The sequence below is a fragment of the Pan paniscus genome, chromosome 21, assembly GCF_029289425.2.
Source record: "Pan paniscus chromosome 21, NHGRI_mPanPan1-v2.0_pri, whole genome shotgun sequence".
Lineage (NCBI taxonomy): Eukaryota > Metazoa > Chordata > Mammalia > Primates > Hominidae > Pan > Pan paniscus.
In genome coordinates this window covers 42,648,504-42,676,004 of record NC_073270.2, presented here as the reverse complement: position 1 = coordinate 42,676,004, position 27,501 = coordinate 42,648,504, and the positions used below count along the sequence as shown (strand labels likewise).

At 42.6% G+C, this 27,501-nt stretch overlaps 1 protein-coding gene across 1 annotated transcript in view; it reads left to right on the top strand.

Annotated features, from left to right (window-relative positions):
- SAMHD1 (SAM and HD domain containing deoxynucleoside triphosphate triphosphohydrolase 1) overlaps nt 1-27,501 on the top strand; it is a 58,308-nt gene that overhangs the window by 11,448 nt on the left and 19,359 nt on the right. Inside the window, 7 exon segments of the mRNA NM_001279186.1 lie at nt 4,709-4,869; nt 8,873-8,988; nt 12,497-12,567; nt 20,227-20,382; nt 22,693-22,793; nt 22,912-23,020; nt 27,186-27,277. Coding sequence (NP_001266115.1) covers nt 4,709-4,869; nt 8,873-8,988; nt 12,497-12,567; nt 20,227-20,382; nt 22,693-22,793; nt 22,912-23,020; nt 27,186-27,277 — 806 coding nt within the window.

Genomic DNA, 27,501 nt, shown 5'->3' with positions numbered 1-27,501 from the left:
TTTTCACAAGCTCTTCAGAGTGATTCTAATACCATACTTGATGAAGTGTTTCTTGTTTTGTTAGTGACAGGAAATAGACCTTATTTACTCTTTTGACATTCCTAGGTTAAGAAAACTTAGTTTCAGACCTGGGAGAAGATGTAGGATATCTTCTTTTTTTGTACTTTTTTGCCCAATCATCATTTGCATTTTTCACTTTTTTTAAAAAAATAGATGTAATGTATAGTATTTGAGTTATTTCAGATCCCTCTCTATAAGAATACATATTTTAATTTTGCTTTTGCAAGTTATAGACTTCTTTTCTTTCTTTCTTTTTTTGAGATGGAGTCTTGCTCTGTTGTGTAGGCTGGAGTGCAGTGGCACAATCTGGCTCACTGCAACCTCTGCCTCCCGGTTTCAAGTGATTCTTTTGTCTCAGCCTCCCAAGTAGCTGGGACTGTAGGTGCACGCCACCATGTCCAGCTAGTTTTTGTATTTTTTTAGTAAAGACAGGGTTCCGCCATATTGGTCAGGCTGGTCTCGAACTCCTGACCTCATGTGATCCGTCTGCCTTGGCCTCCCAAAGTGTTGGGATTACAGACATGAGCCAACACGTCTGGCCTACAGGGTTATTTTCTTTTTCTTTTCTTTTCTTTTTTTTTTTTTTGAGAGAGAGTCTTGCTCTGTTGCCCAGGCTGGAGTGCAGTGGCATGGTATCGGCTCACTGCAACCTCTGCCTCCCAGATTCAAGCAGTTCTCCTGCCTCAGCCTCCTGAGTAGCTGGGATTACAGGCACCTGCCACCACGCCCAGTTAATTTTTTTTTTTTTTTTTTTTTTTTTTGGTATTTTTAGTAGAGGCAAGGGTTCACCAGGTTGGCCAGGCTGATCTTGAACTCCTGACCTCATGATCTGCCCACCTTGGCCTCCCAAAGTGCTGGGATTACAGGCGTGAGCCACCAGCCCGTTCTAGGCTTATTTTCTATTGAAAATCACATCTGAAAAAATTTAATGAACATTTTTGGTTCAACTATATAATAATGTTTTGTTGTTGTTTTGTTTTTGAGACGGAGTCTTGCTCTGTCTCCCAGGCTGGAGTGCAGTGGTGCAATCTCGGCTCACTGCAACTTCCAAATCCCAGGTTCAAGTGATTCTCCTGCCTCAGCCTAAATCAGCTTCCTGAGTAGCTGGGACTACAGGCGCGTGCCACCATGCCCAGCTAATTTTTTGTATTTTTAGTAGAGATGGGGTTTCACCGCGTTAGCTAGGATGGTCTCGATCTCCTGACCTCATAATCCACCCGCCTCAGCCTCCCAAAGTGCTGGGATTACAGGCGTGTGCCACCGTGGCTGTCCCTGTTTTGTTGTTTTGAGAGGGAGTTTCACTCGGTTGCCCAGGCTGGAGTGCAGTGGCGGGATCTCAGCTCACTGCAACCTCCGCCTCCCGGGTTCAAGCAATTCTGCCTCAGCCTCCTGAGTAGCTGGGATTACCAGTGCGTGCCACCACACCCGGCTAATTTTTGTATTTTTAGTAGAGACGGGGTTTCACCATATTGGCCAGGCTGGCCTCGAACTCCTGACCTCGTGATCTGCCTGCCTCGGCCTTCCAAAGTGTTGGGATTACAGGCATGAGCCACCATGCCCAGCCAATAATATATTTTTGAAGTAATATTTAAGGCAGTCAGTGGTTTCAATTGCCCACTTTTATTCTTTTTCTATTTTTCTGTAAAAAGAACATTGTTGGCTGGGTATGGTGGCTCACACCCGTAATCCCAGCACTTTGGGAGACTGAGGTAGGTGGATCACTTGAGCCCTTAAGTTCAAAGACCAGCCTGGGCAATATGGTGAAACTCCATCTACAAACAATAGAAAACAATAGAAAAATTAGCTGGGTGTGGTAGTGCACACCTGTAGTCCCAGCTACTTGGGAAGCTGATATAGGAAAATCACCTGAACCTGGGGAGGTGGAGGCTTCAGTGAGCCATGATCACGCCGCTGCACTCCAGCCTGGGCAACAGAGTGAGACCCTGTCTCAAAAAAAAAAAAACACCAACATTGTTTAACCTCATTTATAAATTATAAATGACAGTCATTGGAAATAGATTTTCAAACTACTGAATCACGGCTTAGTAATGAAATCAATACCTTAAATGAATTTAACTTCATCAGCAATGCAGCTCAACAAGAATTGACCTAGTTTGCTACTCAGTTGCAGACCTCAAGGATTTCTACCCTAATTTGATACCTACCTAACTTGATACTTAAAACATAAATGCTTTATTGAGATATAATTCACAAGTTGTATGATTCACTCATTTTTAGTATGCAAGACAGTGCTTTTTAGAAAGTTCACAGTGTTGTTCCATCACACACAATTTGATTTGAGTTGTAAGAGCTCTTTATATGTTCTGGATGTAAATCCTTATGGGAGATATGAGACACAAATATTTTTTCCAAGTCTGTGGGTTGTCTTTTTACTTTTTTGATGGTGTTCTTTGGATCACAAAAGTTTTAAGTTTTTATGTAATCCAATTTATATTTTTTTTGTTCATTTGTGTCTTGTACTTTTAGTGTCATATTTAAGAAACCATTGCCGAACCCAAGGTCACCATGGTTTGTTCTTGACACAGTGTTCTTTATGCTAAATTTAGTTCAGTTGGCCTCTGAAGCTGAGATTGTGTAATGGTGAAGAGGGAGTGCAGTGTTTGACATAATGAGGACTAATTTTTCAAATGTATCAGTGAATCTTTTTTGTTTTTTTGAGCTAGAGTCTCACTCTGTTGCCCAAGCTGGAGTGCAGTGGAGTGCAGTGGCACAATCTCAGCTCACTGCAACCTTTGCCTCCTGGGTTCAAGCGATTCTCCTGCCTCAGCCTCCTGAGTAGCTGGGATAACAGACGCCCACCACCACGCCCAGCTAATTTTTGTATTTTTAGTAGAGACGGGATTTCATCATGTTGGTCAGGCTGGTCGTGAACTCCTGATCTCAGGTGATCCACCCGCCTTGGCCTCCCAAAGTGCTGGCATTACAAGCATGAGCCACCATGCCCTGCCAGAAACCCCATCTCTACCAAAAAAAGAAAAATTAGCCAGGCGTGGTATAGTTCCAGCTACTTGGGAGGCTGAGGTGGGAGGATCGCTTGAGCTTGGGAGGCAGAGGTTACAATGAGCCCTGATTGTACTCCAGCTTATGTGATAGAGCTAGACTCTGTCTCAAAAAACAAACAAACAAACAAAAAAGACAGTTATTACAACCTGAAAAATTTACAGTGAAGGCTTTTAGGTCCTTAAATGGTTTAAAAGTAGATTTTAGCCAGGCGCGGTGGCTCATGCCTGTAATTCCAGCACTTCAGGAGGCTGAGGCGGGCGGACACGAGGTCAGCCTGGGCAATATAGCAAGACTTTGTCTCCACAAAGAATAAAAATAAATTAGCTAGAAATGGTGGTACATGCCTGTAGTCCCAGCTATTTGGGAGGCTGAGGCAGGAGGATCCCTGGAGCCTCGGAGTTTGAGGCTACAGTAAGCTATGATTGTGCCTGTGAATAGCCAACGCACTGCAGCCTGGTGAGAAAGCGAGACCCTATCTCTAAGAAAAACAAAACAAAAAGAACACACACACATAAACACATTGTTCAGCTGTACAAAATTATTTTCTTGCTTTTTTTCTTCTTTTTTTGAGACAGAGTTTCTCTGTGTCGCCCAGGCTGAAGTGTTGTGTCACAATAGTAGGTTACTGCAGCCTTGATCCCCTGGGGCTCAAGGGATCTTCCTACCTCAGCCTCTAGAGTACCTGGGACTACAGATGTGCGCCACTGCATTTTTGTTTTTAAAGATGGGGTCTCACTATGTTGCCTAGACTAGTCTCAAACTCTTGGCCTCCCAAAGTGCTGGGATTACAGATGTGAGCACCTGCACTCGGACCTGCATGATTTCTTATCTATATGGTAGAGGAATTTCCATCTTTCTTTCTTTCCCTGCCTCCCTTCTTTCTTTTCTGTTTTAATGATGAGTGCTGTATAGATACATTTAGAAAAAAAAAAATTTAGGCCGGGCACGGTCACTCATGCCTGTAATCCCAACACTTTGGGAGGCCAAGGTGGGCGGATCACTTGAGGTCAGGAGTTCGAGGCCAGCCTGGCCAACATAGTGAAACCCCGTCTCTACTCAAAATACAAAAATTAGCTGGGCATAGTGGCACACCCCTGTAGTCCCAGCTACTCGGGAGGCTGAGGCAGGAGAATAGCTTGAACTTGGGAGGCAGAGGTTGCAGTGAGCTGAGATCGTGCCACTGCACTCCAGCCTGGGTGACACAGTGAGACTCTGTCTCAAAAAAAAAGAAAAAAAATTAGACATAATACCTATAGTGATATGGGTTACATGATGTGGATGAATGTGTTTAAATTGAAATGAATATGTATGTTTAACTTGAATACAAGACAAACTTATTAAAGACTAATTAAGTCATATACATAATAAAAAATCAAAATCCTTATTTTTCTGTTATTCACATCCATTAGGAAGAAGTAAAATATACTCAAATCCAATATACTTGATCTGTCTGGTAGTGATACCTAAATAAGGTAATGATGTTAACATCTTGTCATTTCCGTTAGTATTTTTACTTGAAAAATCAAATAGCTTTGACTTTGCACTATAATTAGGAATGGCTGCACACAAATTTCAGTTGGACTTACATGTTGTTATTCATTATTAATTAAACATAATTTTCTAGGTAATTAATGATCCTATCCATGGCCACATTGAGCTCCACCCTCTCCTTGTCCGAATCATTGATACACCTCAATTTCAACGTCTTCGATACATCAAACAGCTGGGAGGTGGTTACTATGTTTTTCCAGGAGCTTCACACAATCGATTTGAGCATAGTCTAGGGTAAGAAGGGAATGGGGTGGGGAACTTGCAGTTTTTAAGTATTTTCTCTGTCTCATGAAATAGTTATCTTAGGCCAAGCATGGTGGCTCACACCTATAATCCCAGCACTTTGGGAGGCAGAGGGGGGTGGATCACATGAGGTCAGGAGTTCAAGACCAGCCTGGCCAACATGGTGAAACCCCATCTTTACTACAAATACAAAATTAGCCAGACATGATGGTGCGCACCTGTAATCCTAGCTACTCAGGAGGCTGAGGCAGGAGGATCACTTGAACCCAGGAGGTGGTGGTTGCAGTGAGCTGAGATTGCACCATCGCACTCCAGCCTCGGCAACAAGAGCAAAACCCCATCTCAAAAAAAAAAAAAAAGAAAGAAAAAGAAAACAGGAAAAAAAAGAAATAGTTGTCTTAATCTTTTAGAGAATAAATAGTTTTACAAAATGATGATAATGTCCTTATTTTATTGATGAGAAAATTGAGGCTTTTTTTTTTTTTTTTTTTTTGAGACAGAGTCTCTTTCACTAGGCTGGAGTGCAGTGGCGTAATCTTGGCTCACTGCAACTTCGACCTCCCAGGTTCAAGCAGTTCTGTACCTCAGCCTCCTGAGCAGCTGGGATTACAGGCGCCCACCACCACACCCGGCTAATTTTAGTAATTTTAGTAGAGACGGGGTTTCACCATCTTGGCCAGGCTGGTCTTGAACTCCTGACCTTGTGAGCCACCTGCCTCGTCCTCCCAAAGTACTGGGATTACAGGTATGAGCCACCGTGCCCAGCCCCAAAATTGAGGCTTTTTATTTACCTTGTTGCATTTTATTTATTTTATGTATTCTTAACCACCTCAGATCTTTCCTGGAAAAATAATGAAAGTATCTATAGACAGGTCAGTTGGATTTGTTTTTAAATATTAATTAAAAGCTAACAGGGGCTGGGCGTGGTGGCTCACACCTGTAATCCCAGCACTTTTTTTTTTTTTTTTGAGATGGAGTCTCACTCCGTTGCCCAGGCTGGAGTGCAATGGCACGATCTCAGCTCACTGCAACCTCTGCCTCCAGGGTTCAAGTGATTCTCCTGCCTCAGCCTCCCAAGTAGCTGGGATTACAGGTGCCCACCACCACACCTGGCTAATTTTTGTATTTTTTAGTAGAGACAGGGTTTCACCATGTTGGCCAGGGTGGTCTTGATTTCTTGACCTCGTGATCTGCCCACCTCGGCCTCTCAAAGTGCTGAGATTACAGGCATGAGCCACCGTGCCCGGCCAATCTCAGCACTTTGGGAGGCTGGGGCAGGCGGATCACCTGAGATCATGAGTTCGAGACCAGCCTGAGCAACATGGTGAAACCCCGTCTCCAGTAAAAATACAAAAATTAGCAAGGCGTGGTGGTGCACGCTGCAGCTACTTGGGAGGCTGAGGCAGGAGAATAGCTTGAACCCGGGAGGCCAAGGTTGCAGTGAACTGAGATAGCACCATTGCACTCCAGCCTGGGTGACAGAGTGAGAATCAGTCTCAAAATAAATAAATAAATAAATAAATGAAAGCTAATGGGTCGGTTACTGATACAACTAATTATGTATATTTGATTATTTAATTTTTCTGTATTCTCTATTTACTCTGGTACAGAGTTGCTCTTTCAAACCAGATCATTTTCTTACCTGTCAGGAAATGCTAAGTTAAAAAAGCATTCATAATCTTAGAGAAGGCGATGCCTCTGTTACATACAACTAAGCTGAGACGTTGGTCTGCATTTCCATTATACAGTATAGAGCCAGCAGGAAGTGGACAGGGAAGAATAGACAGTCTTTGAGATTTTCATGAAGTACTCACAGTATATTACTTTGGTTTTCTGTTTGTGTAGAAGCATTTTTAGTTAGGCACAACATGTGTCTATACTCAAATGTTCATTCATCAACAAATATTTATCGAACCTTACTAAGCCCTACCAAACCACAAAAAGATAACAATCACCTCTGTCCTCATGTAGCTCAGAGTTCAGGGGAAAAGAATTTAGGAAGGGCTCAGATGGAAGTGCATTTAAGTACTTCATCTCCAATTATGTTGTAAACATTACAAAGCCAGATATTCCTACTTTAAAAAAAACTGTGGTAAAATACACAGAATAGAAAATACATAGTCTTAAGTGTTTTTTAAGTGTACAGTTTAGTAGGGTTAAATGCATTCACATTGTGCAACCAATCGATTGCCAAAACTCTTATCATCTTACAAAACCAAACTTGCCGGGTGCAGTGGCTCACACCTGGAATCCCAGCACTTTGGGAGGCTGAGGTCGGCGGATCACCTGAGGTCAGGAGTTCAAGATCAGCCTGGGCAACATGGCGAAACCCCATCTGTACTAAAAATACAAAACCAGCTGAGCATGGTGGGGTGTACCTGTAATCCCAGCTACTCCTGAGGTTGCAGTGAGCTGAGATCAGGCCAGTGCACTCCAGCCTGGGCAACACAGTGAGACTCTGTCTCAAAAAAAAAAAAACCACGAAACTGTATACGTATTAAACAACTCTTCATGTCCCCCCCCGCAACCCCCCACACCCCCTAGTAACTACCATTCTACTTTTTTTTTTTTATTTTTTGGAGACGGAGTTTTGCTCTTGTTGCCCAGGCTGGAGTGCAATGGCGCAATCTCGGCTCACCACAACCTCCGCCTCCTTGGTTCAAGTGATTCTCCTGCCTCAGCCTTCCAAGTAGCTGGGATTACAGCCTTCCAAGTAGCTGGCACCTGCCACCACGCCCGGCTAATTTTGTATTTTTAGTAGAGATGGAGTTTCACCACGTTGGCCAGGCTGTTCTTGAACTCCCGACCTCAGGTGATCTGCCCACCTCGGCCTCCCAAAGTGCTGGGATTACAGGCATGAGCCACCGCACCCGGCCCTCTTTTTTTTGTTTATGAATTTGGCTACTCTAGGTACCTCATCTTAGTGAAATCATATAATATTTGTCTTTTTGTCAGTGGCTTATTTCACTTAGCATAATTTCCTCAAAGTTCATCTATGTTGTAGCATGTGTCAGTATTTCTTTCCTTTTTTTTATTTTTTATTTTTAAATTATTTTTTATTTCCTTTTTAAGGTTGAATAATATTTTATCATATGTATCTACCACATTTTGTTTATACATTCATTTGTTGATGGATACCTGTTGCTTTTACAAACTCTTGGCTATTTTGAGTAGTGCTGCTATGAACATGTCTGTACAAATATATTTTCTTTCTTTTTTGTGGGGAGGGGGTTGGGGACGGAATCTTGCTCTGTTGCCCAGGCTGGAGTGCAATGGCAAGATCTCGGCTCACTGCAACCTGTGCCTCTTGGGTTCAAGCAATTCTCCTGCCTCAGCCTCCCAAATAGCTGGGATTACAGGTACCTGCCACCATGCTGAGCTAATTTTTGTATTTTTTAGTAGAGATGGGGCTTCAACATGTTGGCCAGGCTGGTCTCGAACCCCTGACCTCAAGTGATCTGCCCACCTCAGCCTCCCAAAGTGCTGGGATTACAGGCGTGAGCCCCTGAGCCCAGCCAATCTTTTCAAGACCTACTTTCGCTATTGTGGGTGTATACCCAGAAGTGAAATTGCTAAATCACTGTGGTAATTCCGTTTTTAATTTTTGTGGAGCACCCATACTGTTTTCCATGGCAGCTACACCATAATACATCCCCACTAACAGTGCACAGGCTTCCAAGTTCTTCACATCATGTCCAACACTTGTTATTTTCTGGTTTTCTTTTTTTAATAGTAGCTATCCTAAGGGTTGTGAAGTGGTATCTCACTGTGGTTTTGATGTGCATTCCTCTAATAATTGGTGATATTGAGCCAGAGGTCCTGCTTTTGGGATTCCGTTTGTGTGTGTTCCTGCCTAGTTCTGAAATATACTGTTCAGTAAAGTTGCCCTAAAGGTATGTTAGAATGTTTAAGGAAACATACTGAAGTTCTTGAGGACCAGAACTATCACTCTTCTTGCAAACAGAAAGGGACTTTTTGTGTTTTTGCTCTGCAGGGTGGGGTATCTAGCAGGATGTCTAGTTCGCGCACTGGGTGAAAAACAACCAGAGCTGCAGATAAGTGAACGAGATATTCTCTGTGTTCAGATTGCTGGACTTTGTCATGATCTCGGTAAGCTGTACAAAGAGACAAAGTTGTTATGTAAAATCATAACATATGTTACCTCTCTTTGACGTTAAAAAATCAGATCAACCAAGAGAATATGGAAATTGTATTTTAATTCTTCAGTTGACGTTAGTATAAATGTACTGTTGCTTCTTTCTAGAATGATTCATAAGTAGAAAACATTGCTATTTTATTTTCTTGGCAACTTTCAGTGAATTTCTCATGTTAAACATCTTTGCTAAAGTGGTTTTTTTTTTGTTGTTTTTTTTTTTTGAGACAGAGTTTTGCTCTGTTGCCCACGCTGGAGTGCAGTGGCTCATTATCGGTTCACTGCAACCTCCGCTTCCTGGTTTCAAGCAATTCTCGTGCCTCAGCCTCCCAAGTAGCTGGGATTACAGGCATGCACCACCATATCCAGCTAATTTTTGTATTTTTAGCAGAGACGGGGTTTCACCATGTTGGCCAGGCTGGTCTCGAACTCCTGACCTCAGGTGATCCACCAGCCTCAGCCTCCCAAAGTGCTGGGATTACAGGCATGAGCCACCGTGCCCGGCCATCATCTTTACTACAGGTTATATGAAAGGGCTTTTTGATAGTGAGTTTTTCTTACTACTGCTTTTAGGATGATGTGTGAATTTTATTTTTCTTTTATCCTTCTTACGCTTTTTTTTTTTTTTTTTTTGGTCTTTTTTTTTTTTCCTTCCTTTTTGTGGAGAACGGGATCTCGCTATATTGCCCAGGCAGGTCTCGAACTCCTGGGCTCAAGCTATCCTCCCACCTCTGCCTCCCTGAGAGCTGGGATTACAGGTGTGAGCCACCGCGCCTGGCCTTATCCTTCTTATCAAATAAAATCACCATTTTTCCTTCGGTTATTTGGTGAAATCCATTTTTTTTTCATATTTATAATCTCTAATCTGCCCAAGTGGATTAACACATTTAGAGAACTCCTTGTCTTTTCTGATGCATGTGAGGTCTTAGGCCACTTTAATCCAAGCAAAAGAATATCATCCTTTTCCTGTGACAAAGAGAAAGGGGACTGTCCCATTTATTTATTTATTTTTGAGATGGAGTCTTGCTCTGTCACACAGACTGGAGTGCAGTTGGCACTATCTCGGCTCACTGCAACCTCCGCCTCCTGGGTTCAAGTGATTCTTCTGCCTCAGCCTCCCGAGTAGCCCCTGGCTAATTTTTTTCTATTTTTAGTAGAGATGCAGTTTCATCATGTTGTTGAAACTGGTCTCGAACTCCTGACCTCAAGTGATTCACCTCCCTCGGCCTCCCAAAGTGTTGGGAATACAGGCATAAGTCACCACGTTGGGCCGGGACTGTTCCTTTTAAATCATGGGGGTTTTTACCTCTATCCTTATAGTTTATTCCTACTTATTCAGGGACCCTGAGAGTTTGTGTGTACCCTCAGGGCAGGGGAAGGGAGGTGCGTGCCACTGTTTGGATAGCCAGATACTTAAAGCAAGTAGGCACTCTTTTTATGTCCCCCGGAGACTTCCAAAGAACCAATACCAGCCCCTAGATGATCAATTTGATGGATTCTTGGTATTTTGAGGGAGAATCATTGGGAAACCTTTGCCAGTCCCCAGGAGCCTGAGCACTGCATTAGCGAGCCTTTATGTGTAGCCTGTGACTTGCAAAGCAGGGCCAAGGCTAGTCTAGGTAGACTTCCCTCTCCAGTTAAGTGGCTCACTTCTTTTTTTTTTTTTTCAGATGGAGTCTCGCTCTGTTGCCCAGGCTGGAGTGCAATGGTACAATCTTGGCTCACCACAACCTCTACCTCCCGGGTTCAAGCCATTCTCCTGCCTCAGCCTCCCAAGTAGCTGGGACTACAGGCACATGCCACCATGCCCAGCTAATTATTATAGTTTTAGTAGAGATGAGGTTTCACCATATTGGTCAGGCTGGTCTCAAACTCCTGACCTCAGGTGATCCACCCGCCTCAGCCTCCCAAAGTGCTGGGATTACAGGCATGAGCCACCACACCCGGCCAAAGATAGATTTTTTTAAGCTTGAGAGTTATAAGATAAATTCTAATTTTTTCTTCCTGCACCCCAGTGGATTTTCTTTTTTTTTTTCCCGAGATGGAATCTTGTTCTGTTGCCCAGGCTGGAGTGCAGTGGTGCAATCTCGGCTCACTGCAACCTCCGCCTCCCGGGTTCAAGCGATTCTTCTGCCTCAGCCTCCTGAGTAGGTAGTATTACAGGCGCCTGCCACCACACCTGCCTAATTTTTGTATTTTTAGTAGAAACAGGGTTTCACCATCTTGGCCAGGCTTGTCTTGAACGCCTGACCTCGTGATCTACCCGCCTCGGCCTCCCAAAGTGCTGGGATTACAGGCATGAGCCACCGCGCCCAGCCCCTTTTTTTTTCTTTTCAGATGGAGTCTTGCTCTGTCACACAGGCTGGGGTGTAGTGGTGTGATCTTGGCTCACTGCAAGCTCTGCTTCCCAGGTTCACGCCATTCTCCTGTCTCAGCCTCCCGAGTAGCTGGGACTACAGGTGCCCGCCACCAAGCCCGGCTAATTTTTTGTATTTTTAGTAGAGACAGGGTTTTTCCCATGTTGGCCGGGCTGGTCTCGAACTCCTGACTCAAAGTGATCCACCCGCCTCAGCCTCCCAAAGTGCTGGGATTACAGGCATGAGCCACCACACCTGGCCCTAGTGGATTTTCTTAAAACTGCTATTTTAATCCAGATATTTTCAATCTGAAGATTTCAAAAAGTTTTTGGCATTAACATTCTTTTTAGTTACACAGAATTGTCCATTTATCAAGCCCTGTGTGGTGGTGCATGCTTGTAGTCCCAGCTATTCAGGTGGCTGAGGCAGGAGGATGACTTGAGGTCAGGAGTCCAAGGCTACAGTGCATAATGATCATGCTTGTGAATAGCCACTGCACTCCAGCCTGAACAACATAGCAAGACTCTGTCTCTTCAAAAAACAACAAAAACTGCCCTTTTATCAGATTTATGTAAGCCCTGGTGACTGGAGACCGCTCAATGGAGAGCTTACTTTTCCATATGTTTCTGCTTCCTGTTCTCCTGTTTTAGAAATAGGAAGAAAGGGCTTGTCCCTTTTTGTGATTGTATTTTTAGATTATTAATTTCTTTTGCTATTCAAGTTAAACTAAAAAGATTAAAGAATTCAGTTTGGCCGAGTGTGGTGGCCCATGCCTGTAATCCCAGCACTTTGGGAGGCTGAGACGGGCAGATCACCTGAGGTCGGGAGTTCGAGACCAGCCTAACCAACATAGAGAAACCCCATCTCTACAAAAAATACAAAATTAGCTGGATGTGGTTGCACACGCCTGTAATCCCAGCTACTCGGTACCCTGAGGCAGGAGAATCGCTTGAACCCAGGGGGCGGAGATTGTGTTGAGCCAAGATTGTACCACTGCACTCCAGCCTGGGCAACAAGAGGGAAACTCCGTCTCAAAAAAAAAAAAAGGAAAAGGTTTTTGTTGGTTTACAGATGTTTTTCTTGTTCTAAGGCTGCTTTTGTTTTTAAGGTCATGGGCCATTTTCTCACATGTTTGATGGACGATTTATTCCACTTGCTCGCCCGGAGGTGAAATGGACGGTATGTATTCATACAGTCAATAGTCAATAAAAAGAAAGACTATTTAAGCAGGTTATTTAGTTAATTTATCTGTTTGGTTCCACTACTGTGTTATAAAATACTTCCCCATTACAGTGTCCAGGGTGCTTTCATTCACATATATATATATATGCTTTTGTTTGGTTCTCACAGTAGTCTGTAAGGAAGTTATCATTATCTCCCTTTTTACAAATAAAGGAACTTGAAACTCTTGGATGTGTATTGATGCATCAAAAATCACAAAGCCGTTAAATACTGGAATCAGCAATACAAAACCAGTTGCCAGTTTAATACTCCTTCTGCTCCATTGTACTACTGTATAATAAAAGGCCAACTCCAATTTTGACACATTTGGTATGACCACGAACTAACTTACCAGCCAAGTCATATATATTAAATGAATCATTTTAAAATTAGGCATTTGCAGGTGGCTGTCCCATATTTTGGAATCAATTTTTGAGAAGTAAAATTAGGTTGGTTTTTACTACACTGTATTTCTGGAACGGGAATAGGAAAAGGATATTAATATATATTGAAAACTTCTTACATGTCAACCACTTTTTTTTTCTCTCTCTCTCTTTTTTTGAGGTATAGTTCACATACAATAAGTTGTCCAGATCTTAAGTTCAGTGAGTTTTGACAGGCGTATACATCCATATGACTATTACCCAGTCAGGATATAGAACATTTTCATCTTCCTGAAAAATTCCCATGTGCTTTTTCCTAGTCAATTCTCACTCCCCCTCACCCCACCATCACCTTCTGATTTTTACAAACATAAATGAATTTTGTTGTTCTTAGACTTGATTAAGCAGAATCATATAGGAGGTCCTATTTTATGCCTTGCTTTATTTACTCAACATAATGGTTTTGAGATTTGTTCATGTTATGTGCCTCAGTAGTTGATCCTTTTTTTAATCACCTACGTAGTGTGGCATTGTGCAAATAAGTCACAATTTGTTTACCCTTTCTTGTTTTGTTGGAATTTGGATTGTTTTCAGGTTTTGGTTGTTATAAATAAGGTTGTCGTGCACATTATCGTACAAGATTTTGATAGAAATACATTTTCTATGTTGTTGTAGTGTGGAAAGTTAATTACATTTTTAAAACAAGAAATACATTCAACAGAAATACATTATTTTATAAAAATAAAAATAGATAAAATAAAGAAATACATTTTCATTTCGCTTAGGTAAATACCAAAGAGTTAGAATTGCTGGGCCATATGGTAGATATGTATTTAATTCTATAAGAAACTACCAGAGTTTTCCAATGCGGTTGTACCATTTTACACTCCCATCAGCAACATACTGGAGTTCCAGTTGTTTTACAGCCTCATCAACATTTGGCCTTTCAAATTAGCCCTTCTAATGAGTGTCAAATGGTATTTCATGGTTTGATTTTCTAATGTATGTTGAATACTATTTCCTGTACTTTGTACTTCGTTATTGATATATCTTCTTCTGCAAAGAACTCTCAACATTTTACTCGTTTAAAAAGTTTGATTACTTGCTCTTTGATTATTGAGTTGTAGGAATTCTTTATATATATATATGGTTAGGTGTATGTATTGTGAATATTTTTCCCCAGTGTCTGGCTTGGCCAATACATTTTTTCATGGTGCCTTTTGAAAAACAGACGTTTTCAATTTTGATGAAGTACTCTGGTTCTGCAAGCCAGTAAAATGGGTAGTTTCTCACCAGTTTTTCTGTCCTGGGGCCTGCCCTTAGGCAAAAAACCATAAAACCGGAATGTCACCCAGTACCTCTCCCTTCTAAGTATTGAGGTCTAACATCCACTTGGTTTTGGTCTCTCTCCAGGACCTTCAGGGAGTTGTCCAGAGCTTATAGTTGTTTTCTTCTGCAGTTGATCTAATAGGATCTTCTCAATCATTACCAAATCTTTTCCTTTAAGCATTTTGCCTTTCACATTTAAATCCTTAGCTCATGTACAATTTATTTTTGTGTAAGTATATGGGAGAAATCTTTTTTTTCTTTTTTTTTTTTTTTGAGATGGAGTCTCACTCTGTTGCCCAGGCTGGAGTGCAGTGGTGCAATCTTGGCTCACTGCAACCTCCACCTCCCGGGTTCAAGCGAGTCTCCTGCCTCAGCCTCCTGAATAGCTGGGATTACAGGCATGTGCTACCACACCCGGCTGACTTTTGTATTTTTAGTAGAGATGGGGTTTCACCATGTTGGTTAGGCTGGTCTCGAACTCCTGATCTCATGATCCGCCCACATCGGCCTCCCAAAGCGCTGGGATTACAGACGTGAGCCACCGTGCCCGGCCAAGAAATCTAATTTTTTAATAGTTCATCCTATCCCCACTGACTGTAATACCAACCCCAACATTTATTAACTTCCCATATATGATGAATCATTCTGCATTCTGTTCTGTTTCCACACTTGTTACTTGGGGAAGAAAAAAAAGAAGAAAAGAAATTTTTATCTGAGAAATATGAGCCCCTTTACATTATCAGGCCCAGAGAGGCATTGAAATAGAACAGCAATCATGTCACGCCCCCTTGAGCTAAATAATTATTATCTCTTGAAGCCAGCTGTTATGTGGGATGCCAGGTAACCATAAAATGCCATATATCCTGTACTTCATAATATGTAGCCAATCACTAACTAATGTTATTTCTGTAAGCCAGTGAACATTCCTGACTAACAACTTTTGTTATCACCTCCTCTTTGTGATCACCTCCTCCTCCTGATTTGTGCTCTTGTCTTTTTTTTTTCTTTTCTCTCCCTTCTGTCTCTCTCTCTTTTTCTCTTTCTCACTTTCTTTCTTTCTCTTTCTTTCTTTTTCCCTTCCTTCCTTCCTTTCCTTCCTTTCTTTCCCTTCCTTCCCTTCTTTCCCTTCCTTTTCTTTCCCCTTCCCCCTCCCCTCCTTTCCCCTCCCCTCCCCTCAACAGGATCTTGCTTTGTCACCCAGGGTGGAGTGCAGTGGTGCAAACATGGCTTACTGCAACCTCGACTTCCAAGGCTCAAGCAGTTTTCCCACTTCATCCTCCAGAGTAGCTGGGACTACAAGCACACACTACCATGCCCAGCTAATTTTTTATATTTTTTATAGAGGGAGTGGGTCTCACTTTGTTGCCCAGACTGGTCTCAACTCCCCAGCTCAAGCTATCTGCCCCCCTTGGCCTCCTAAAGTGCTGAGATTACAGGCCTAAGCCACCACACCTGGCCAGTCCTTTTTTCTTTAAAAACTTGAGCCTCTTTTGTTCTCCCCAAGCATTCCCCAAGGCAATTTGTAAATGTGTCCTCAACCTTGGCCCAAATAAACTCTCTATATTAAATATTTCTCAGCTCCTTCCTTTTAGGTTGACATACTTTATAATAAGATTTATGTTTTTATTTTTTCCTTTCTGTGGAGAACAGAGTCTTACTATGTTGCCCAGGCTGGTCTTGACCTCCAGACTCAAGTGATCCTTCCACCTCAGCCTCCCAAGTAGCTGGGGCCACAGGCCTGCACCATCACACCTGGGTATTTATTTGTAGAGATGGAGTCTTACTATGTTGCCTAGGCTTGCCATGAAAGTCATACATCTTTGTTATATTACTCCTAAGTTCCTTATAATTTTAGTTGTTATTATGGTCTGTGCTAGCTTTATGAAACTTAATTTTTTCTGTTTGCTAGTATATTCACAGTCGGCATTGATATATTTAAAACTACTATTTTGAAAGTCCCTTATTTATTTATTTATTTATTTTTATTGTTTTTGAGACAGGTCTTGCCCTGTCACCCGGGCAGGAGCTCAGTGGTGTCATCTAAGCTCACTGCAACCTCTGCCTCCCAGGGTCAAGTGATCCACCTCATTTTTATTTTTTAAAATACTCTCTCTTGGCCGGGCGTGGTGGCTCGCGCCTGTAATCCCAGCACTTTGGGAGGCCGAGGTGGGCGGATCACAAGGTCAGAAGATTGAGACCATCCTGGCTAACATGGTGAAATCCCATCTCTACTAAAAATACAAAAAATTGGCTGGGTGTGGTGGCAGGCACCTGTAGTCCCAGCTACTCAGGAGGCTGAGGCAGGAGAATGGCATGAACCCAGGAGGCGGAGCTTGCAGTGAGCTGAAATCACGCCACTGCACTCCAGCCTGGGTGACAGAGCGAGACTCTGTGTCAAAAAATAAATAAAATAAAATACTCTCTCTTTATATATAGATTTTTTTTTTCTGAATCATTAGAAAGTAAGTTTTGACCAGGCACAGTGGCTCATGGTTGTAATATCAACATTTTGGGAGGCCGAGGTGGGCAGATCGCTTGAGCCCAGGAGTTCAAGACCAGCCTGGACAACATGGTGAAACCCCGTCTCTACAAAAAAATTTAAAAATTAGCCAGGCATGGTGGGGTGGCAGGATTGCTTGAGCCTGGGAGGTCGAGGCTGCAATGAGCTGTGATCGTGCTACGGCACTCCAAGGTAGGTAGCAGAGTGAGAACTTGTCTCAAAAAAAGAAAGTTAGTTTTTGGACTGGACACAGTGGCTCACACCTGTAATCCCAACAGTTTGGGAGGCTAAGGCAGGAGGATAGCTTTGAGCCCAGGAGTTCAACACCAGCCTGGGCAACATAGTGAAACTGTCTCTACAAAATTATGAAAACATCAGCTGGTCATTGTGGTGCACACCTGTGGTCCTAGCTACTGAGAACAGGAGGATTACTTGAATCCAGGAGTTCAGGGATACACTGAGCTATGAATATGCCACTGAGCTCCAGCCTGGGTGATAGAGCAAGAGCCCTGTCTCTCAAAGAATGTAAATTGTTGAAATACTTTATTTCTAAATACTTCAGTGGGTATTTCCTAAAAACAACATTTTCTTATATAACCATAGTATAATTATCAAAATCAGTAAATTAATGTTGATGCAGTACTCTTATCTAATTCAGACTTTCAAATTTTACCAATTGTCCATATAGAAAAAGGGGAAAAAAACTTTTTTTCCCTGGTCCAGAATTACACATTGCATTTAGTTGCCATTTTTCTAGTTTCTTTTGATCTGGAGCAATTCTTCAGTCTTTATCGTTAGTGACTTTGTCATTTTTTAAAAGAGCAACTGAGCTATTTTGTGGAATGTTCCTCAATTTGAGTTTCAGTGTGGTGTTTCCTCATAGATTCAAGCTATGCATTTTTGGTAGAATGCCACAAAAGTGATGTGTCCAGATCGGACGCAGTGGCTCACGTCTGTAATCCCAGCACTTTGGGAGGCCAAGGTGGGTGGATCACCTGAGGTCAGAAGTTGGAGACCAGCCTGGCCAATATGGCGAAACCCTGTCTCTACTAAAAATATAAAAATTATCTGGGCATGGTGGTGGGCACCTGTAATCCCAGCTACTCGGGAGGCTGAGGCAGGAGAATCACCTGAACCTGGGAGGCGGAGGTTGCAGTGAGCCAAGATCACGCCATTTCACTCCAGCCTGGGCAACAAGAGGGGAAAAAAAAAAAACAACCACAAAAAATTAGCTGGGTATGGTGGCATGTGCCTACTTGGGAGGCTGAGGAAGGAGAATTGCTTGAGCCCGGGAGCCCAGGAGGTGACAGAGCTAGACTCTGTCTCCAAAAAAAACAGTGATGCATCCTTCATAGTGTATCATCTCAGGAGGCACATAAATCCTAGTTGAGCCAATACCAATGATATTAATTCTGCTTACTTGATTAAGGCATTGTCTGTCAAATTTCTCCATTATAAAGTTACTATTTTTCCTCTTTATAATTACATATATCTTGATTCAATTTGTTTTTTGGTTTTTTTTTTTGAGATAGAGTCTCGCTGTGTCGCCCAGCCTGTAGTATAGTGGCGTGATCTCGGCTCACTGCAACCTCTGCCTCCCGAGTTCAAGCGTTTCTCCTGCTTCAGCCTCCTGAGTAGCTGGGACTACAGGTGCATACCACCACACCCAGCTAATTTTTATATTTTTAGTAGAGATGGGGTGTCACCATGTTGGCCAGTATGATCTCGATCTCCTGACCTCGTGATCTGCCTGCCTCCGCCTCCTAAAGTGCTGGGATTACAGGCGTGAGCTACTGTGCCCGGCCAATTTGTTTGTTGTTGTTGTTGTTTTTTGGAGACAAGGTCTTGCTCTGTTGCCCAGGCTGGAGTACAGGCATGAACATAGCTAACTGCAGCCTCAACCACCTGGGCTCAAGCAATCCTCCCGCCTTGGTCTCCCAAGTAGCTGGGACCACAGGCGCATGTCACTATATCCAGCCAATCTTTTTATCTTTTTGTAGAGACAGGGTCTTGCTTTGTTGCCCAGGCTGCTCTCGAACTCCTGGGCTCAAGCAATCCTCCCACCTTTGCCTCTCAAAAAAATGCTAGGATTACAAATGTGAGCCACTGCACCCAGCCTGATTCTGTTTTTGTGGGTTTTTTTTTTTTTTTTTTTCTTTTGAAACAGAGTCTCACTCTGTTGCCCACCCAGGCTGGAGTGCAGGGCGATCTCGGCTCACTGCAACCTCCACCTCCTGGGTTCAAGTGATTGTCCTGCCTCAGCCCCCCAAGTAGCTGGGATTATAGGTGCACCCTACCATGCCTGGCTAATTTTTGTATTTTTTAGTAGACAGGAGGTTTTGCCATATTGGCCAAACTTGGACTGCTGACCTCAAGTGATCCGCCCACCTCGGCCTCCCAAAATGCTGGGATTACAGGTGTGATCCACCGCACCCAGGCCTGACAGCCCTGATTCTGTTTTTAAGAATAGTTTCTGGAGCAAGAATTGTTTCTGGGCGGGGGGAAAGAATAGTTATAGGGCAAGGTGCTTGTAATCCTGCCACTTTGGGAGGCTGAGACAGGAGGATTATTTGAGCCTAGGAGTTCAAGACCAACCTGGTCAACAAATCAAGACCCTGCCTCTACAAAAAAATCTAAAAATTAGCTGGGTAGGGTGGTGTGCACCTGTGGTTTCAGCTACTCGGGAGGCTGAAGTGGGAGGATCACTTGAGCCCAGGAGTTCAAGACTACAGTGACCCCATGATCACATCACTGGACTCTAGCCAGGGCAACAGAGCAATTCCCTGTCTCTTTTAAAAAAAAAAAAAGTTATAGGATAATTCAGGTTTTGTTTTTCATCTTGAGTTAGTTTTTGGTAGGACCTAGGAAAGGGCAGATGTCTTCAGGAGTTCATTTGATCCTTTACATTGATTGTGAATGAGTGAGCAGAGAAAGATGAGCAAACAGGCCAGTTGGAGATTTCAAGGGAGATCTTTGTTTTTACTGGCAAGTTTGCAGTTACCCCTTTTCACCACTAGATGGTAGTGCCTAACAGAGCTTATAACTGCACATGTTCAAAGGCTGATGAAAAAATAAAATTCAATTTTATGATGATATTTATTAAAATGTAATTCTATCTACATGATCTTGTAATATTCATTTAGGTACTGTAAATGATTATATCATTAAATGCATTAAATATGTTTATGAAATAATAAGTTTTGTAAAAGGTTTGTAGACTACTTAGTAAAATGAAAAATCTGACAGGTTTTTAAAAATGTTCCTAAGATTGTGGTTAGAAACTAGAGAATTAATATGCAATAGACCTTTATCTCAGAATTACTTGGAATTGAGGATAATTTTGTTAGTCAGGGCTCCCAATGGGCTAGAATCTTTAACACATCATATTGTGCTTACTTTTCCTAGCATGAACAAGGCTCAGTTATGATGTTTGAGCACCTTATTAATTCTAATGGAATCAAGCCTGTCATGGAACAATATGGTCTCATCCCTGAAGAAGATATTTGCTTTATAAAGGAACAAATTGTAGGACCACTTGAATCACCTGTCGAAGATTCATTGGTAAGTTTATGTACAGCTTAATTTTAACTGACTGGTGCTTTTCATCTAGCCTTTTCATGATTCCTTCTGAGTTATACATTTGGCTATTTTAGAGGCTAAATGATAAAATATGAGTTCTATGTTTCTACTGTTTAATGCAAAAAATAAAAGGCTTATATTTTTTTCTACCTCTCAACTGAATTAGTTAGAAGTTACTTCCCAAAAATATATATACAGAAATTCTTTTTTGAGACAGGGTCTTACTCTGTCACACAGGCTGGAGTGCAGTGGCACAATCTCAGCTCTCTGCAACTTCCGCCTCCCAGGCTCAAGCGATCCTCCTACCTCAGCCTCCCGAGTAGCTGGGACCACAAACGTGCACTACCATGCCCAGCTAATTTTTGTATTTTTTGTAGAGATGGGGTTTTGTCACGTTGCCCAGGTTAGTCTTGAAATCCTGAGCTCAAGTGATCTGCCCAGCTCTGCCTCTGAAAGTGCTGGGATTACAGGTGTGAGCCACTGTGCTTGGCATAAATTCTTTTCTTTCTTTCTTTCTTTCTTTTTTTTTTTTTTGAGATAGAGTCTTACTGTGTCGGCCAGGCTGGAGTACCGTGGCATAATCTCAGCACAGTGCAACCTCTGTCTCCCAGGCTCAAGCAATTCTTCTGCTTCAGCCTCCTGAGTAGCTGGGATTACAGGTGTGTGCCACCACGCCCGGCAAATCTTTGTATTTTTAGTAGAGACGGGGTTTCACCATGTTGCCCAGGCTGGTCTCAAACTCCTGACCTCAGGTGATCCACCCGCCTCAGCCTCCCAAAGTGGTGGGATTACAAGCGTGAGCCGCCGCGCCCGGCCATAAAATCTTTTTTAGTGAATATATATGCAGTATTTTATTCATTAAAAAATTTTTTTTTTTTTTGGAGATGTGGTCTCACTATGTTGCCTAAGCTGGTTTCGAACTCCTGGGCTCAAGTGATTCTCCCACTTTGGCCTCCCAAAATACTGGGATTACAGGCGTGAGCCACCATACCTGGCCTGCAGTATTTTATATAGAAGCCTAAAGTAACTTTGTTTGGAATGTAAATGTGTATGTTTTATTTAACCATTAAAATGAACGTATTTGGCCAGGCTCAGTGACTCATGCCTGTAATCCCAGCACTTTGGGAGGCCATGATGGGGGAGGATCACTTGAGCCCAGGAGTTTGAGATCAGCCTGGGTAACATACTGAAACCCTGTCTCATGCCTGTAGTCTCAGATGCTTGGGAGGCTGAGGCAGGCTGCAGTGATCTGTGATTGTGCAACTGCACTCCAGCCTGGGCAACAGAGCTAGATCCTGTCTACAAATGTAAAAAAAAATCATATTTGAAATATTTAAATATAGGAAGATCTACAAAAAAGTTGAACCGGTTCAATGGAAAATCCGTTTTGTTTCCTTTTTGATCTTTTGTATTTTTTTAATTAAAAATAAAGTTGGGAAATAATTTCCCCCTGAGACTTTTAGGGCTGTTTCCTCAAATATATACAAGTGTACTTACAGTATAAGATAAACAGATGAGTTTTGTAGCAAATATCCTATTTCCAAAAAAATGGAGCTCAAAGAATACATTCAATAATGCATATTATTTAGACTAGGTATGTAGCTACTTTGAAAGATAGTACTATTTTAATGCATGAATTCAAGCATTGTTAGTTTATTATTAGATTTTATATTATTTATTTATTTATTTTTGAGACGGTGTCTTGCTCTGTTGCCCAGGCTAGAGGGCAGTGGCACAACCTCAGCTCACTGCAACCTCCGCCTCCTGAGTTCAGGCGATTCTCCTGCCTCAGCCTCCCGAGTAGCTGGGAGTACAGGCGCTTGCTACCATGCCCAGCTAATTTTGTGTTTTTAGTAGAGACAGGGTTTCACCATCTTGGCCAAGCTGGTTTCAAACTCCTGACCTCGTGATCCGCCCTCCTCGGCCTCCCAAAGTGATGGGATTACAGGCGTGAGCCACCATGCCTGGCCTAGATTTTATATTTTTCAAAAACTTATAAACCAAGAAAACACAAAAGTTGTTGGTTTTGGGAAATGTAATAGAGTTCAGATCTTTTCAGTGGCACAAGAAAATGTGGTAACAATAGGGTATCATATACCTTAGCATTTCTTTTCCCTTTCTACTAGTTTTGAAATGAAGTGGAAGAAAGAAAGAATAGAACCTTCTAGTTTATCTCATATTCCCAGTCAGGTATCTGTTTATATTTTACAGATTAATAAAATTGCTTTGCTTTGTTTATAAATAGATTTGGTGCCTATCCTAAAACTTCCAGTGGGTTTTCTTGCCTTCCAGTGGCCATATAAAGGGCGTCCTGAAAACAAAAGCTTCCTTTATGAGATAGTGTCTAATAAAAGAAATGGCATTGATGTGGACAAATGGGATTATTTTGCCAGGTATGCACTGAACACTTCTGAAAAGTTGGCTAAAATATTTATATAAATTTAGTATTACTATTTAAGGTACAGCTTCCTTGTTGAAAAATTCCATCTCTCTGTTTTGGAATCCTTCTAGGGACTGCCATCATCTTGGAATCCAAAATAATTTTGATTACAAGCGCTTTATTAAGTTTGCCCGTGTCTGTGAAGTAGACAATGAGTTGCGTATTTGTGCTAGAGATAAGGTAAGCTGTGCCAGAGGAGGCAATAAGAAGAATATTGTTCCTGGTCTGAAATTTGGAAATAACCATTTAACAATTTGGAATAATTGGTAAATCGTCAATCTCTTTACTTAATTCCTAGGATTTGTAAATATCTTTAGTCTCTTCCCTCCTACTGCATTATTAAATAATAATAAAATTAAAATGGACATTTATTAAGTTTTGAGTTAGACACTGGTTTTGGGGTTTTTTTGTTTGTTTGGTTGCATTTTTTTTTTTGAAATAGGATCTCACTATGTTGCCCAGGCTAGTCTTGAACTCCTGAGCTCAAGTGATCCTCCCTCCTCAGCCTCCCAAGTAGCTGGGACTACAGGTGCACACTATCATGCCTGGCTTGTATGAGGCATCATTTTAAGTGCTTTGGATGGATCAACTCATTCCGTATAACCCTGTGAGATAGATACTATTATTCTATTCAACAGGCAAGCAAATTAAGGCACAGAGAAGGCATATAATTAACAAGTGGTAGAGTTGGAATTTCAACCCAAAAAGTTTGGTTCCAGAGTCTCTTTTTTTTTTTTTTTTTTTTGAGATGGAGTCTCGCTTTGTCACCCAGGCTGGAGTGCAGTGGCACGATCTCGGCTCACTGCAAGCTCCGCCTCCCGGGTTCACGCCATTCTCCTGCCTCAGCCTCCCTAGTAGCTGGGACTACAGTCACTCGCCACTATGCCCAGCTAATTTTTTTTGTATTTTTAGTAGAGACAGGGTTTCACCGTGTTAGCCAGGATGGTCTCAATCTCTTGACCTTGTGATCTGCCCGCCTCGGCCTCCCAAAGTGCTGGGATTACAGGCGTGAGCCACAGTGCCTGGCCCAGAGTCTCATTTTTAATCACTGTATTAGTGTTGAAAAATTTTATACAGTTGACACCTGAACAAAATGGTGTTTAGGGGTGCTGTCCCCTCTCCTAGTTGAAAATCTGTATAAAACTTTTCTTTACTTTTTTTTTTTTTGGAGATGGAGTCTCCCACTGTTGCCTAGGCTGGGGTGCAGTGGCACGATCTCGGCTCACTGCAAGCTCTGCCTCCTGGCTTCAGGTGATTCTTCTGCCTCAGCCTTGTGTCTAGCTAGGTTTACAGATGCATGCTACCACGCCCAGCTAATTTTTGTCTTTTTAGTAGAAACAGGGTTTCACCATGTTGGCCAGGCTGGTCTCGAACTCCTCACCTCAAGTGATCCACCTGCTTCGGCCTCCCAAAGTGCTGGCATTATAGGTGTAAGCCACTGTACCTGGCCTGCATATAACTTTTGACTTCCCAAAAACTTAACTAAATAGCCTTCTGTTGACCAGAAGCCTTATTGATAACCTTAATGGTCAGTTACACACATTTTGTATGTTTTTTGTTTTCTGTCCAGACAGGGTCTTGCTGTGTTACTCAGGCTGGAGTACAGTGGCACTATCACAGTGCATTGTAGCCTTGACTTCCTGGGCTCAACTGATCCTTCCTTCTCTGCCTCCCGAGTAGCTGGACTACAGGCCTATGCTTGGCTAATTCTGAAATTTATTTTACAGAGGTGGGGTTTCACTGTGTTGCCCAGGCTGGTCTCAAACTCCTGGGCTCAAGCAACCCATCCACCTCAGTCTCCTAAAGTGCTATGATTATAGGTGTGAGCCACTGCATCCAGCCTATTTTGAATGTTACGTGTATCATATACCATATTCTTTTTTTTCTTTTTGGATACAGGATCTTACTCTGTCACCCAGATTGGAGTGTAGTGGTGCGATCTCAGATCACTGCAACCTCCACCTTCCCAGCTCAAGCAAATCTCCCACTTCAGCTTCCTGAATAGCTGGGACCACAGGCGCATGCCACTATACCGGGCTAATTTTTCTATTTTTTTTTGTAGAGACAGGGTTTCGCTATGTTCCCCAGGCTGGTCTCGAACTTCTGACCTCAAGCAACTTGTCCTCCTTGGCCTCCCAAAGTGCTGGTATTACATGTGTGAGCCACCACACCCCATCTACTGTATTCTTACAATAAAGTAAGCTAGAGAAAAGAAAATGTTATTAAGAAAATCATAAGGCAAGGCCAGGCGTGGTGGCTCACGCCTGTATTCCCAGCACTTTGGGAGGCCAAGGTGGGCAGATCACCTGAGGTTAGAAGTTGGAGACCAGCCTGGCCAACCTGGGCAACATGGTGAAACTCCGTCTCTACTCAAAATACAAAAATTAGCTGGGCGCAGTGGCGAGTGCCTGTAATCCCAGCTACTTGGGAGGCTGAGGCAGAAAAATAACTTGAACCCGGGAGGCGGAGGCTGTGGTAAGCCGAGATTGCACCACTGCACTCCAGCCTGGGCGGCAGAGCAAGGCTCCACCTCAAAAAAAAAAAAAAAAAGAAATTCATAAGGCAGAGAAAGTATATTTACTATTCATTAAGTGGAAGTAGATCATCATAAAGGTCTTCATCCTCATTGTCTTTACATTAAGTAGGCTCAGGAAGAGGAGGGATTGGTCTTACTGTCTCAGGGGTGGCAGCGGGGCAAGAAAATCTGTATAAGTGAACTCTCACAGTTCAAACGTGTTGTTAAAGGTCAACTGTAGTTAAACAGCTGAAATCATTAGGTCCCTGTTAGATGGCAGTCATGTAATCAAAAAGTAGTATAGTACTATACTATAGAAAGTCAAGAAGGGCTAGGCGTGGTGGTTCATATCTGTAATCCCACTACTTCGCAAGGCTGAGGTGGGCAAATCTCTTGGGCTACCGAGTTTGAGACCATCCTGGCCAACATGGTGAAACCCTGTCTCTACTAAAAATACAAAAATTAGCCAGGCGTGGTAGCATACACCTGTAATCCCAGCTACTCAGGAGGGTGAGGTACGAGAATCGCTTGAACCTGGGAGGTGGAGGTTGCAGTGAGCCAAGATTGTGTGCCACTGCATTCCAACCTGGGTGACAGTGTGAGACTGTCTTAAAAAAAAAAAAAAAAAGTCAAGAATGAAGAACATAAGAATAGTAATACCTATTTCCTAGAGTTATTGGGAGGATTAAAATATATATATATTTAATTTAAGATGCCTAAAACGGAACCTGTCACAGAGTTTGAGCATGTGATAGATTTTAGGGTTTTTTTTTTTTTCTTTGAGTTGGAGTCTTGCTCTGTCGCCCAGACTGGAGTGCAATGGCGTGATCTCAGCTCACTGCAACCTCCGCCTCCTGGGTTCAAGTGATTCTCCCACCTCAGCCTCCCTAGTAGCTGGGATTACAGGCACCCGCCATCATGCCTGGCTAATTTTTGTATTTTTGTAGAGACAGGGTTTCACCATGTTGGCCAGGCTGGTCTTGAACTCCTGACCTCAGGTGATCTGCCCACCTCGGCCTCCCAAAGTGCTGGGGTTACAGGCATGAGCCATTGCGCCTGGCCTAGTTTATTAAGAATGAAAGTTCTTGGCCGGGCACAGTGGCTCACGCCTGTAATCCCAGAACTATGGGAGGCCGAGGCGGGCAGATCATGAGGTCAGGAGATTGAGACCATCCTGGCTAACACAGTGAAACCCCATCTCTACTAAAAATACAAAAAAATTAGCCGGGCTTGGTGGCAGGCGCCTGTAGTCCCAGCTACTCGGGAGGCTGAGGCGGGAGAATGGCATGAACCCAGGAGGCAAAGCTTGCAGTGAGCCGAGATGGCGCCACTGCACTCCAGCCTGGGCAACAGAGCGAGACTCCATCTCAATAAAAAAAAAAAAAAAAGGAAGAAAGAAAAGAAAAAGAATGAAAGTTCTTGCAACGAAAGACTTGTACTCCAGCCTGGGCAACAGAGCGAGACTCCGTCTCAAAAAAAAAAAAAAAAAAAAACAAAGAATGAAAGTTAGCTGGGCACAGTGGCTGATGCATGTTATCCCAGCAAGGCTGAGGTAGGAAGATCACTTAAGACCAGCCTGAGCAACATAGCAAGACCTCATCTTTAAAAAAAAAAAAAAAAAAAAAAAAAAATGAAAGTTGCAAGCCAATAAAAGGCTTTACTAATCTGCCTCCTCATTTTTTAGTGGGGTCAAAGGTGTTAATGAAGAAGCCCCGGTGCATAGCCCTCTTGTCTGCCACTATCCCTTTTCCTTCCTTGTCCTATATACTTGTCTCTAATAACGTTAACATAATCTGATCCTATTAATATTTACTTCATGTTTTCCTGCAGGAAGTTGGAAATCTGTATGACATGTTCCACACTCGCAACTCTTTACACCGTAGAGCTTATCAACACAAAGTTGGCAACATTATTGATACAATGTAAGAAACTTGATTGTCATTTCCCTATAAAATTTTCCTTGATACTTGGCTAGAGTATCATACTAGGCTCAACTAGACATTTCTAGATGAGTTCAAGTGAATATTAAGTGATTAAATTGAAAATGGTTTCCTTAAAGAAAAAAAATCTAGCATAAAGTTAATTTAGTTGGAGGAAAAGGAGGGAAGTGGATAAAGGGGCAGATGAAGGGAAGAAGAGCTGGCTT